This window comes from Antechinus flavipes, chromosome 4 (assembly GCF_016432865.1).
Source record: "Antechinus flavipes isolate AdamAnt ecotype Samford, QLD, Australia chromosome 4, AdamAnt_v2, whole genome shotgun sequence".
Lineage (NCBI taxonomy): Eukaryota > Metazoa > Chordata > Mammalia > Dasyuromorphia > Dasyuridae > Antechinus > Antechinus flavipes.
The window spans coordinates 24,324,431-24,338,878 of record NC_067401.1 but is presented as its reverse complement, the minus strand read 5'-3'; the positions used below and the strand labels follow the sequence as shown (position 1 = coordinate 24,338,878).

The 14,448-nt window shown below is 41.5% G+C and overlaps 2 protein-coding genes across 2 annotated transcripts in view; one reads left to right on the top strand and one right to left on the bottom strand.

Annotated features, from left to right (window-relative positions):
- The window catches only part of NCOR1 (nuclear receptor corepressor 1), a 174,184-nt gene extending 162,711 nt beyond the window's left edge, over window positions 1-11,473 (bottom strand). Inside the window, 1 exon segment of the mRNA XM_051992080.1 lies at window positions 11,368-11,473. The gene's annotated coding sequence lies outside the window, so the exon portion shown is untranslated.
- Window positions 11,474-11,707: 234 nt separating this feature from the next.
- PIGL (phosphatidylinositol glycan anchor biosynthesis class L) overlaps window positions 11,708-14,448 on the top strand; it is a 134,496-nt gene continuing 131,755 nt past the window's right edge. The window contains exon 1 of the mRNA XM_051992086.1: window positions 11,708-12,999. Coding sequence (XP_051848046.1) covers window positions 12,747-12,999 — 253 coding nt within the window. The 5' untranslated portion in view covers window positions 11,708-12,746. The remainder of the gene's footprint in view (window positions 13,000-14,448) is intronic.

Genomic DNA, 14,448 nt, shown 5'->3' with positions numbered 1-14,448 from the left:
TATGAAAAATTACCCATGCATATACCTTGTAAATAAAAAGCTATAATTAAAAAAAATTGTTTGTGGCAGCCCTTTTTGTAGTGGCAAGAAACTGAAAGCTGAGTATATGGATGCCCGTCAACTAGAGAATGGCTGAATAAATTATGGTATATGAATGTCCATATTATTGTTCTGTAAGAAACGACCAGCAAGATGATTTCAGAGAGACCTGGAGAGACTATATCAACTGATGCTGAGTGAAGTGAGCAGAAACCAAGAGATCATTGTACACAACAACAAGACTATTCCATGATCAATTCTGATGGACATGACTCTCTTCAACAATGAGATGATTCAGACCAATTCCAATGGTCTTGTAATGAAGAGAACCATCTACACCCAGAGAGAGGACTATGGGATGTGCAAACAGCATTTTCACTCTGTTGTTGTTTGCTTGCATTTTGTTTTCTTTCTCAGTGTTTTTCCCTCCTTCTTGATCTGATTTTTCTTGTGCAACAAGATAACTATATAAATATTGGATTTAACATATATATTTAACATATTTAACATGTATTGGACTACCTGCCAGCTAGGGGAGGGGGAAAAGGGAAGGAGGGGAAATTTTGGAACAGAAGATTTTGCAAGGGTCAATGTTGAAAAATTACCCATGCATATGCTTTGTAAATAAAAAGCTTTAATAAAATAAATAAATAAAGTTAAGCTAGTTGTAAACACCTACTAAAAGCAGCATTGGCACACTTTAACAATAGCACAGTACAAGGAGATTAATTAAAATAACATTTTGATGCTTGTATGGCATAGTCAAATTTTCTTATAAGTAAACTAGAGGAGAAAACAATCCAGCAAGGAAGTTATGGATGGCCTTAAGAGGGGGAAGTTCAGAGATAAGCCTCTTAAGTAAAGCAGACTAAGAATGAACCATACTCTACAGGGCTTCAGAATGTTTATTATGTCATTGGCCTCTTAGAGCAGTCAGGCAAAGCTTCTCAGAATGTTTTTTAAATGCATAGGACACATAGAATTGTAAGGACAATTTTTTTTTAAATTCATAGAGATACCAAGCTAAGAACTCCCAAATAACCTAATCTCCCAAAGTCCTTACAGGCCAAGTTAGGACCCAAAACTAGATCACCTCTCCTGACCTCGTTCTAGTTTGGGCTCCAGAAAATGAGGGCAAGCAGTTTTATTCTAAGTGAATTCTCTGTAAAATCCAAAAAATTTTACTAAATTGAAGCTATCAAGATAAACTGCTATAAATAATTAGTTTTTCTTTTGCAATAAACTAATTTTTTTTTCCTTTTTTTAAAAAAGGCTGGTATGGGACTCTTAGTTTTCAATGTTTGATCATATTACCTCAGTTTAAACAACAACAACAACAAAAAAAAACCTATCTCCTCAATCTGAATCAAGTGACCCTGAAAAACTTAAGAGGAAATCTATTTCTACTCTGGGATTTTAAGGTAACATAAGGATGTGTATCTATGTTAGGGGTATAGAAGATATGAACAAGGAAGCTAGAATATTTTTTAGCTCTTAGAATAAATCTTCTCAATGTGGTTTGTTTTGTTTTGTTTTAAGTAATTTCTGATCAGTTAAATCAGTTACAAAACATATTCCGAAACAAAATACATGTTTTTGTATAATCTGTTTCCCTCCTTTGGCACCTACAAAGAGCACAATGCATTTAGAATTTTTAAATTTAAACTATTAAATTCAAATGCCAAAGTTGTACTATTGGTGACTGGGGAACCTAAAATGAGACCCTGCATGACAGTGACTTAGGCCAAACAGAAAATGCTTAATATGACAACTACCACAGTTAGGGGTGGCACTAAGACAAGTGATCTGGGTTCAAGTCTCAGCTCTATTTCTATTCAGCAGTGATGTAGGTTAGTCCTATCATCCTTTCTGGTCAATGGAACAATTAAGTCAACCTTTCTAACCTCACATTACACTGTTTGGCAGATCAAATGAAACAAGATACACCTCCTCTCAGCTGCTTCTTTCAACTGCCTTCTCTCTTCTATTTGTAGTCTACTCTTTTATTTTATAAACGAGGAAAACAGGATGATATTTACTTGGCTGTACTTCTTCCTGGTTCTTAAAGCAGCCCTTTCCCTGAATCTATCCTCTGGCTTGACTATCCTTGATCCTCTCTGCTCCTCTTTTCCATGACATGGTATTCACCTATCTAAGACCTCTATTAGATCCTTCACCTTTCCGTAGGTGTTGCCCAAGGCTCATTGGTCCCCTTCACTTCTTTAGGCCATCCCAATAATCTTTTTTGAAGTTCCATTCCCTTGACATCCCATCTCTCACCTCCAGGCATTTTCCCTGGCCATGCCCCAAGCCTGGAATATTATTTATCCTGCTTCCTCCATCTCACCTCTTAAAGCTTTCTGTTTCCTTTTCCTGGTTTCTTTTCTGCCAAAAACCATTCCCAATCTCAGTGCCTCCCCCCCCAGATTGGTTATTTCCAATTCATCCTGTGTATACTTTGTTCGCAAATAGTTGTTTGCATGTTCTTTCCTCCATTAGACTGTTTTTTAAAGCAGGGAACTGCTCTTTACCTTTCCTTGTATGATCTGCACAGTGCCTAGCACATAGAAAGTGCTTAATATCTGATCTTATTCAGGGACACACTTCTAAGGCTGGATTGGAGTTGGCCAAATCAGACACTCTATCCATGAAGTCCCCGTGCTACCTTAATGGAAAGAATTAAAAATTGGAAACTGAATGAGCAAATCTAACTACAATGAAGAGATGATGTCCTTTTCTTTGCAAAGGAAGGAGACTATGCCTATAGAACACCGTAGGTATTGTCAGATTTGGTCTCTATGTTAATTATTTTTGCTAAACCATATGTCTTCTCTCTCCTTTTTTTTTTATTCTTTTCTTAAATCAAGAATGGACCATTGAGTAGGAAAAGATTTCAGAAATGAAGGTAATATACAACAAAATAAACAACAAAACAAAAAAATTTGAAAATCCAAACTTTTCCAATGTCATGCTCCTAATGTGTTGGGGCTTTATATTTTGATATTTTAAAAAAAAATTTCTGCCAATTTAATAAAAATAGAAATAGCTTAAATCGAGATTTTCGTTGACATAGTTTACATGTTTTGACCATTTATTTACTAATGTTTGCTTTGAATATTACATATGAAATATAATACAATTTTAAAATCATCTCAACATACAACTTTTCAGGAACGCATAAAGATATAACACAAGGCCCATCTATAACTCTTGCAAAAGAAGATACTCAGATAATCAGCAGCAAGAAATTATCATGGAAACAGAACAGAAATTAAAACGTATTCCTGTCCTTTGATAAAATGTCTGTGAATTTATAGATGTAAGCCCTCTGATAAAAGGCTTATCTATATTTCTTTTGTACTCTAAACTAAAAGATAGAATAAGTTAAAGTTATATTGATTAGTTGAAATTACTGAGTTGTTTCAGGCATATTTCACTGGGGTTTTTTTGGCAAAGATACTGGCATGGTTTGCCACTCTTTCTCCAGTTCATTTTACAGATGAGGAAACTGAGGCAAACAGGATGAAGTGATTACTCAGGGTCTCACAGCTGTTGGAATTTATATTTGAAATAAGAAAAAAAGAGTCTTCCCAACTTGAGGCTAGAGACTCTGTCCATCTAGCTGCCCTTAGTTGAACTAATACCAGTCATAGGGATTTATTCACCATTTCTCAAAACACAAAAATAACTGGATTCAGAGCCAGCAGACTTGAGTTAGAATCCTATCCTACCCCTTTTACTACCGGTGTGACTTGGCCAAATCAATGGGATCTGTTTTCCCATCTGTACAAAGAGAAAACTCACACCAGATTATTTTCAAAGTCTCTTCCAGCTCCAGATTCTTTCTATGAGCTTACAAAATGGCATTGTGGTATCCTGGAGAGAACATCAAACCTAGGTCTAGAATTCCAATCTTGGCAATTGTTCTGCGTCCCCCAGCAAAGCACTCCACCTCTTTGATTTAGTTTCCTCATCTGTAAAATGGGAAAACATTTTTACTCCTTGCCTCTCAGAGCTGGTATGAAAACCTTAAAAGTGATAGAAAGGGAGCAGTAACATCTCCATCTTTGCCTTTGGTCCCACTATTCCACATATACGTGGAATAACCCTCCATTTTCCAATAACAAAAATCCTCCTGAATGAAGTGCTCACTCCAGTGTTTCCTCCTCCCTAAATAATACTTTCCCTCATGATCCCAGCCAAAAGGAAGTCTTTCTTTTTCAAACTCTCCAAGTACTTTATTGAGCCCACATTTCTCATTTGAAATTACAATTGGTTAGAAATTGTAGCCCCATTAGGTTGTATGCTTTTTAAAGAGAGTAGCTCCATCTCATTTGATGCTTTCTATATCTCTCTTTGGCGTTCAACACAGCCAAAGTTGGGAGGTATGTAGTAGTAGATTAGCTCCCACCACTGTTCTACATGCAACTAGATGCCTCACATTTAAGTCTCATTCAGAATTCACTAGAAAAAGGAGATTATCAAGTCAAGTTCAAATGATATCATGCTCAATACTGCTGCTAGTTACTACCTAAAAAGGACCATGATCTCAAGGAGGTGATGGCCATGACTCGTAAAGAAATTGGAGTTAAATGAGGGAGGGCTGTGCAAAGTCACCAGCTTCACTCATTCCTCCATACTCATGTGGTTCCAGAGGCAAGACATTGATCAGGGCAACTGGAGATGCCCCTGGATGCAGTGGGAAATCTTGGCCTTCTTAAGTTAAGGTCTTCAAAGGATCTCAGTTTGACTGAGGCCATACGCTGCCACCTAAAATACATATGGAGATATCTAGTCCATATTATATTGTTATGAGAAAAAAATGAGCCTGAAGGGGATTATCTTTGAGTCTGGTGGATGAGAGAGGAGAAATACAAAGGATATGTCAGTAAAGATGAGATCTATTTTCTGTGGAACCAACCATAGGCTTCAAAGTATTCACAGCAGCCAAGAACCATAAACTTGGCATGGCACTCTAGGCAATTCTAAAAATAAAAGACATATCTAAAGGTCAACTTTTCCAGGAAACATTAACTCAATGATATGATCTGACTTGATATCAGTTAATATATTAGATGTTTATCTGTAATGATAATCTTACAAAAGAAAAAGAGTAACCAAAGTAGCACAAATGGCAATCCTGAAAATATCTGTAGAGGGGAGAGGAAAGCTGGAAGAAAATACTAGAATAAACTGGGTTCAAAAAAAAAAATTTCTAGTCATAATTTATACAGTACAGGATTTACTAATCAATAGGACCAGGAATGACACCAATTTTTTTTCTTTTATTTTGAAACGACAATCCCCATCATCACCTGTACAAGTCAATAAATATTGCTAGTGCACATTTGATTTTTGTTTTGTAGAATTCTATGATGAACACAAGATACTTTGCATACAAATGAATACTACGTCTAATAACAATTGGCTGAAAATACAAACACTATTATAAATTATATATATTGTTCTATTTCACTAAGATTCCTTTAAATTTTCTGCTTAAATTGCCTTTTGGGGATTTCCAAAAACCACACTCAACATTAAACTGCTGCTTCCAGCATATAGCCATTGCTCTAAGGCAGCAGTTCTCCAAATATGGGGGTCCTGAGACCCTTTCAAGGCAGCATGAGGAAGGTCAAAACTATTTTCACAAAAACTAAGTTATCTTTTGCCTATAAAATGTCTCTTTTTCAGCTACATGGGAGGCTATTTCCTTCACATGCTTCAACCAAAAGAATACACTGCTACTGAATGAATGCAAAAGCATATAGAAAAATTCAAGTGACTTAAGTCAAGAGGACTTCAAGAAATTTGTAAAACTATGAAAAACGTGCCATTCTTCTCACTAAAACATTTGTTTTGGAAAAGTTATTCTTTAACGGTTTGGTCATGTATACTTATTGTGTATCTAATTTATACTTTAATATATTTAACATCTACTGGTCATCCTCTAGGGGACGGGGTGGGGAGGAGGGGAAAACTTGGAACAAAAGGTTCGGCAATTGTCAATGCTGTAAAATTACCCATATATATAACTTGTAAATAAAAAGCTATTAAAAATTTTTTAAGTTATTCTTCATGAAAAGATTATGTAATTAACTTATTTTCAATGAATAATTTTTTTTAATTATCAGTTTTAACTTCTAATATGGAAAATATCAAGTGATAATCTACTATGGGGGAAAATAACCCCCACAGTACTAAGGAATTTTCCCCTGCTCTCAAATCAGTACCTTCAAACACAAGAGTCTTCATTCCTTTTAATGGCATAACATAGGATCTGTTTTTTAATTGGATAAATGGAAAAGAAAAAAGAAAAAGGCTTCACTTTAGTATTTACTTGCAATATCAATATACAAGAAACAAATCCACTTGAAATGTTTTAGGGAGAAGGCATCAGATGAACTTCATTTTTATCTGAAATGCACAAAGAAGGACTGAACACACATTGTTATAGAACTACACCAACTCAAAAAGGAAACAAGTTGGGACGAGGTAGGTAATGTGGCTAAGGAATTATAGGGAATAATACCATTGGTATCATTATTATTATTATGGGTGGCAATAGTCAAAAAAAAAAAAAAAAAAAAACTTCCTTATCCTGAAGATGGGATTAAAAGGGAGATGGGGGCAGAAAAGAACCAGAATCGAAACAAGACATTCCAAACTGCATGATACACAACTGAATAATGGCTAAACAAATTGCAACATATGAATGTCATGGGTATTATTGTGCCATAGGAAATGTGGAAAGAAACCATTTCAGGGAATCCTTGACATTAAAAATATTAAGAATGAAGTGAACCAGAACAACATATAAAAGAACAGCAACAATGTAAAGAAAAACAGCCTTAAAAATTCTTATCAAACTTATAATCCATTTTGGGATAAAGCATGTTCATTACCTCCCTCTAGACTGAGAAGTGATGGACAGAAGGGGCAGAAACAAATTTCTGTCATGGGACTGAGTAAATGCATTTTGCTTTATTATATTTATTAGATAAGGTTTTCTTTTTCTTTCTTTTAGTTTTTAATAGAAGCAAGGGTTTGGGAGAAAGATTGGCCAGCAATAGTGATGCCCCATCCAAATGGCTACTAAATTTTTTTTTACAACGCACAAAAATAGAAGTTTATTCAGAAGTAAGATGGTTTGAAAAGTAACATGTGAAATTTATTACATACACACACACAAATATATACATTTATTTGTTTTAAAGTACAAAGAATAAAATGGAGATTATGGTTTCTTACAGAATCCTCTTTTTATGTTCTGCTCTGTATATGGAAATCTTTTTGTATGTATGTTTTAAATTCAGTATTTTTAATTTTAAAAGAAAGCAATAAAAAAAGAGAAAAATGTTTTAAACTCCCTGCTTCATATCCCTGTTATAAAAAATGCATTTTTATAACACCAAAACCAATTTTAAAAATGTGTATCTCTGCGCATCTCTGTATGAAAATGAGAATAGAATAAAGTTCATGATTTTATGTTAATTATAAAGACCTTATTTGCCTCAGTTTTCTCATCTGTAAAATGAACTAGAGAAGGAAATGGCAAACCACTCCAACGTCTTTGCCAAGAAAATCCCAAATAGGGTCACAGAGAATTGGACATAACTGAAAACCAACTAAACAATGACCAAATCAAGACCACTCCACAGTATGAGAAAAGGTATTTCATTTAAATACAAAATAATGTAAATGGTAAAATGTAAAACCAGACCATCACCCTCCCTCCCCCCAAGCAGATATTCTTTTTACTATAAGGTCCAAAACTCAAGAAATACAAGCAATTGAATAGTTTGCATAAGAATTTAATATAGACAGTTTCTTTGGTCTAAGGGATAGATTAAATACTAGGCTAAATAGATCTTTAACAGAATGATTCTAACATCTTACAACCAAATTTATCTAGGTCCAGATGACCTCAATATTTTTGGTTAATGTTTCCTTATAAGCAAATCGAAGCAACTACTGCTATTTGCCATAATAAGATGCAAATAGCCCCCCCTCCCCCTCAAATAAGAGCATTTCTTTTGCTCTTCCACAAAATTCCTATTCTAACACCTCAGTCATAGTCTGACCTTTTGTGTGCATTGGACTCCTCAGAATAAGGTTTAGAAATGCATAAAACAAAATGTACATAGGATTACAAAGAAGACCAAATCTATTAAATAAAATATAATTATCAAAATATGTATTTTTTTAAAGTTAGGTTTCAGGGACACAGAACTACTCTGAGGGGTTTTCAAAAAAAAAAAAAAAAAAAAAAGGTGGGGGTGGGGGAGTGGGGAGGAGTTCTCTATGCCTACGAGCACACAAGCTTTTGCAGATCCTACCAAGTTGGAAAGGGTTTGAATATAAATCTGAAAAAAAGCTACATTGACATAGTGTTAAATAATTTGACACATGGTTTAAAAAGAAAGGTGGCTAAATCTGACCTTGAGCAAGTCCCTAATTTTAATGAGCCTCAATTTCCTCATCTGTCAAATAACAGCAATGGCCCAAGAGACCTTCAAACTCTAAATCACGATCTCATGATATTCATTCTACCCACTACTATTCATATTAAATACAAAGAAGGCCAAAACCATAAATGTGTATCTTTTACTTTCCCACTAAAGTCCTATTCGAATGCCTCAACCACAGTCTGAATCAAAAATCATTTGAGATTGGAAGTACTGAGCTGTATTCATTGAAAATGAACAATATATATAACCTGAAACTTTATCTACACCAACTTCTTATCCTGCCAAAGTACTTGAGCATTCTACTGAGAGCAGCAACATGAAATCCATTAAAAAAGCACCTTACAAGTAACCATTCTGATGACAGAAAAGCCATTCACCTTTCTCCCTCTCATAAAATCCATGTGCCCTAAACTTTCTGAGCACTGGAATAACCTTTCATCCCACTAATTTTCAATGGAACACACATTCTCTCCAAATGTAATATACTTCCTTTTCATGGTAATTTAAAAAAATAAGGTCAAAGCATTAAGGTTTCACTATCATCTGAATCTACCTGTCCATTAAATTAATCCATTCATATTCTAAAACCACAGCAAAATGGAAAACTTGTTTTGGGAACAAAAAACAAATTCATTCTTTAATGAAATCCAGATCTTTAAAATGATTTGCTTAAATAAGTGAGACAGCAATTAAGGGGGCTACAGTACCACAAGGATGAGAAAAGAATAAGAAAAAAAAGGCTCCTAATGGATTTAATTTTACATATACTGAAGGGAAATTAAAATATATTGTTTCTTCAGTAAATTCCACTGACTTCTTTAATAAGTCATCTAAAAACAGGTTGCTAATACTTATATTCAGCTTTATTCATTCAATAAGCATTTACTTGTGTACTAAGTCCCACGTGCTAAGGAAAGAGACAAAAATGAAACAGTCCTACCCTTCAGAATCTTATATTCTATGTATACAATATGTACACAAGTATACGTGGAAGCAAATATAAATACAAAATATAAGGATATATATAAATACATGTTTGCAGAGCAAACATATACAAAATAAATACAAAGAAACGGGAAGGGAAACACTGGCAATCCAAGGAAATCAGGATAGGCAGGTCTGTAGAAAAGGTGGCCTTTGAGGGGCATCTTGAAAGGTGCTTGGAAACGGAGACAAGGGTGCAAAAGGCCTGGAGACAGATAATGGGACACCCACAGGAAAATGGCTAGGGATCTACTTTGTCCAGAACCAGAAACAATGAGAAAGAAGCTTTGCTTATTTATTCTCACAATTCAGAAAATCATAAAACCAAAAAGCAGCTTCATCTGGATCAATTCATTCATTTGAAAGATGAGAAACCCAAGACCTAAAGGTCTGGGCAACTGCTCAGGGGCACTTGGCTATGAAGTAGCCAACCATAGCAAACATCTCCTACCTCCTACTTTGATTCTGCTTCTACAATTCCACACTGCCTGCAAAATAAAGTGTTAAAAATGAACACAAAGCCCTTCCTCCATTCTGGGAGTGTGCAAGTTAACATACTGGACATGGGAAAACACTACTTTGTGAATATCTGCAGGTCATTTCAACCCAGGCCAGTTCCTATATGCCTTTTTCTTACCTCTAAAAGCCCTGCTCATCAATATATCTTTGCAGAACGTAAACTAATATTAACAAATGATAAACAAGAAGCTCCTTCTGTTGAGAATCTAATTCTAAAAAAAATGTGGGATTCTTGCCTGGAACAGTTAGTTGAGGCAGAGTTCAGTTCAATTTAAGAAAGCTTTGCCCAAGTGTTTACTCCATGCAAGGCACTCTACAAACAAGGACCCGAACAAACCAAGCAACCTTGCATTTCATGCAGGTACCACGGCTTCCGCCACTTTCCCTGTAGCAAGCTCCCACGGCTGAGAGAACTAGACAACAACCTTATGTACCTCGGGTATATGCTTAAACATCGCTAACAAACAGGATACAGCACTCACTCCACACCGTCACTAAATCTATACTTACAGACCGTTTCTATTCCTTTTCTCACAAAGACAAAATTGTGTTTCTCAATTGTAGATTTCTCAATCTCCTCTGTCATCCAAAAAAGAAGAAGCTGCACTCACTGACCGGAGACAAAATTTTAAAGGGGAAAAGAGCGTACTGTGTGCGCTGGATCCCGAAGACTACAAACTCCCAGAAGCAATGATGTCGGGAGCGGGACTTGGGAGTCTAAGGACCGAGATTCAAAACGTGGCTCGACTTGTTCTCCGTGTGACCTTGGGCTAGTCCCTTCCCTTAAGATCTCAGTTTCCTCATCCGTAAAATTAGAGATCCTAAGATATGACCTCGAAATCCCTTCCCACTCGAAATATAAGATCCCATGACCTTTGTGATCTTGGCTAGTCCTTGGCCCCTTTCTAGGTCTCAGTTTCCCTCCTTGCAAAGTTCGGAATCTGGATCCCGGAGTCATCCTAAGAGGTCCCTAAGGTCATCTCTGAGCCTTACGATCCACAATCTCCCTTCCACCCCGCGCTGTAAAGTGGGGGGCCGGTCTACCGGGTACCGGATAGCTCGGGCGTTTCTGGCGGCCTTTGTATCTCTCGCCGGGCGGGCCAGGGGCAGCGCCCAGGCGGAGTCCGTTGGGTGGGAGCCTCGCCCCACCCCGGGCCCCCCTCCTGGGGTCAGCGGTCGCACCCCTCCTGCCAGGGCCGAAGAGGTGGGGGAAGGGGGCACCGGGGCTCTTCACGTGCTGCTCCCCCTCCTTCCCTGGCCCTGCCCGGCCCGCTCCCCGGGGCCCCGGCGCTAGCACGCACGGCTCCCACTACCCCCCCCCCCCCGACGACGCCACCACCCGGGGCCTACTCACCGGCAGCGGGCGGACCGGGGCACGAAGAGGGGAAGGAGCGGCGGGCGGACGGGCGGGCCGGGGCACGGCGAGGCAGGGCGAGCAGGGCGGCGGGCGGGCGGGGGCTCCCCGCAGCCCCTCGGCGGGGCCGGCGCGCGCGCTCGCCCGTCACTCGTGTCGCCGCCGCGGCTGCGAGCCCCGTTGTTGCTGCTCCTGCTCCTGCTGCTGCTGTCGTCGCTGTCGCCACTGCCGCCGCCGCCGCCACCACCGTGGGCCCTGCTGCTCCGCCAGCGCGGCCGCCATCTTGAGTGCGCCCCTCCCCCCGCGCCGGCCTCCGCGCCGGCCCCGCCCCCGCTCCCAGGTTCCGCCCCCTTCCGGGGTCGGGGGCAAGAGGGTGGCAGCTCCCCCCATTCGGCAGTCCCTCCCGCCCGCAGACTCCAGGCGCCGGCCTCGCGCTGACCTGCTCGCTCCCCTCCCCCCTGCCGGGGCTCCTGGTGCTACACGTGGGGAGCTCCCGGCTCCCCCGGGGCTTACCCACCTGCTCCTCCTTCCACTCTGTCCCTGTGGGTCGCCTTCGGGGACCCCGAGGGGCCTGCTTTCATCCCCCGGGCTCGAGGCCGCCTGACGGAGGCTTCCCCAGCTTCAGGCTGCGGGGTGGGATCAAGGCCGCGCGGCAAGCTGGCCGAGAGCATTCGTCCTGCCCAGGCTGAGTCCCCGGGGGCAGCCCCTCGCGCGTGGCCGTCTAGGCAGATGCCGGCGCCCACGCCGTGCCCACAACATGCTTTTCTTTCCCTACCCCTTCCCAGCTTGGGAACGCACCCCAAAGGGAACCAGCCTGGACCGCATTGGGGCGAACACCGAGGGGCAGGAGCGAAGGTCCACCTGTGACCCGCCCGGGACCGTTGTCCCCCGAGAGGCCTCGAAGGGAGCAAAGAGAAAGGAGCGGCGGCCCGGGGGGTCCTGCTTGGGCCGTGGGGGCTACTCTCGACACGTCTAGTGGGAAACACGTTGCATTAAAAAACCGAAGGAAAAGAGAAGGTGGGGCCAAGCGTCCAGGCTCCCCGGAGGGAGCTCAATGAACAGGCTAGAGGGCCTGAGATCTCCCAGGAGGGCAAGGTGGGAAAGAAGTGCGGCCCACAGAAGCTAGCACGCGGGACGACCCGGAGCGGTTTAAAACGAAGACACAGCGGCGCAGCCGGCAGCCCGAAACTGAGGCTGCTTCCACTGCCTGGCGGGGCGGGCCGGGGCGGGGCCGGGCCGGAGAAACTGACACCTGCCGGGCCCGCGCAAGAAGGGAGGTTCTGCGCAGGCGTGCTGAAGGGCGGCCCCCGCGGACAGACGGAACTCGCTCTCCACCGAGTCCAGTTTCCGGCAGGTCCCTTCCGGCAGCCGGCGTCGCCATGGCGCTACCGGTAGCGGTGCCGCTCGCCATTTCGGCCGGCCTCGGGTTGTTGCTGCTCTGGGCCTGGGCCTGGGCCTGGGGCTGCTCGGGGCGGACTCAGGGCTTGGACGAGCAAGTGGGGCGGGAGGGGTCCGGGAGCAGGGTCCTGCTGTTGACCGCGCACCCGGACGACGAGGCCATGTTCTTTGCCCCCACGCTCTTGGGCCTGACCCGGCTGAGGTACCGGGTCTCCCTGCTCTGCTTCTCCGCAGGTAGGAGGCTCCGGGCGGGCAGGGACGGGACGGGGAGCCAAGCGGAGCTGCTCCCCTGGAAGTGCGGGGGGTGGGAGCTGGGAGTCTTCCCGCGAGGGACTCGGGGCACGGGGCAGGCGCCCCGCAATAAAGTGTGTTCATCGGAGCCTGTCTTGTTCGGCCTTATTCATTGTGGGAGACCCAAGCCCTGGTCGCTTCCCCACGGGACCCGGGATATCCCCTCTCTCCCCTCCTCTGCAGGGACCCGGGACGCCCCCGCCGCCTTTGGATGAAACACTTCCTTAGAGAATTTAGATCAAAATGAAGAGCCTGAAGCTGGACAAGATCAGCCAGAGGCTCTCATCAAGTACATCTTTGGTTCCATTGGTAGTTCTACCAGGTATATTAAGTATCAAAAACAGTATCTGCCAGCTTTTGAACGATCGCTGTAGAGGTGAGATACGTTGTTTTCTCCGAAGCGGCTGTTAGGCTGCTGGCCGCCTCAGTCCACAGTCTGAAGAAATGAAAAGGGACTTCCCAGCCAAGTAGGGTTTGCCTCCAGCATTCGGACGCCCCAGGCCAGACACTCCCAAGACTAATGGAGAATAGGGACTGGTTCTTGCCTCTCCCTGTAATTCCAGAAGTTTTACTTAGCACTATGCCTAAACGTAGTAGCCACTAAATGCTTATTGACGAACTGACTGTCTCAACTAAAAATCTGGGAAAGTAATGAAAGCTTAAAACTTAGAGATCTTCATAGGGATTGGATTCAGACTCCCTAGAACCTACACCCAAGAAGTGAGAACAGGGACTGGGGTTTGTCTCTTTTTTCTTTTGTAAGAACTCCGGTGCTTAGAACAGCACTGGCACATAGTAGACACTTTATAAAGGCTTCTTGACTTTCCAACTGGTCTAGTCCAATCTCCTCATTTTGCAGATGTGGAGATGTGGCTAGTCAGTTAGATAATAAATTATAATTGAAACCCCTGTCCTCTGATTCCATAACCACTACACAATTTGAATGTTATGTTCCTAAGGTATCCTTGTTAAAGCAAATGTCCCTTCAACAGTGATTTCTTTTGGTGGCCTGGTAACCCAAAAGAAGTAATCCGCGGTTGTATAGTTGTAATTATTATGATCCATTTGTCAGATTGTTTAAAATACTGCAAGAGAAATTTTGTTGTGATATTAAGTTCGAATCTATTCACTTTGACCAAGCCAGAAGTAAAATAAGAATATGGGACCCAAAAATCAGGTTTGTTTCTTATGTATCCTCAAGAATAGTACATCTTTGAAAATAAATGAAGGTGTTTAATAAATAGTTCAAACTGTTTGAATGGAATCATTTAAAACATTTATGTTTTCAAATTCCAAACCAGTTACTAACCAATTTGAAAAGTTCATTTTAAAACAAAATTAATTATAAAATAGATAAATCTCCTATATATGTGCAAAGTAGAGACGTGGATT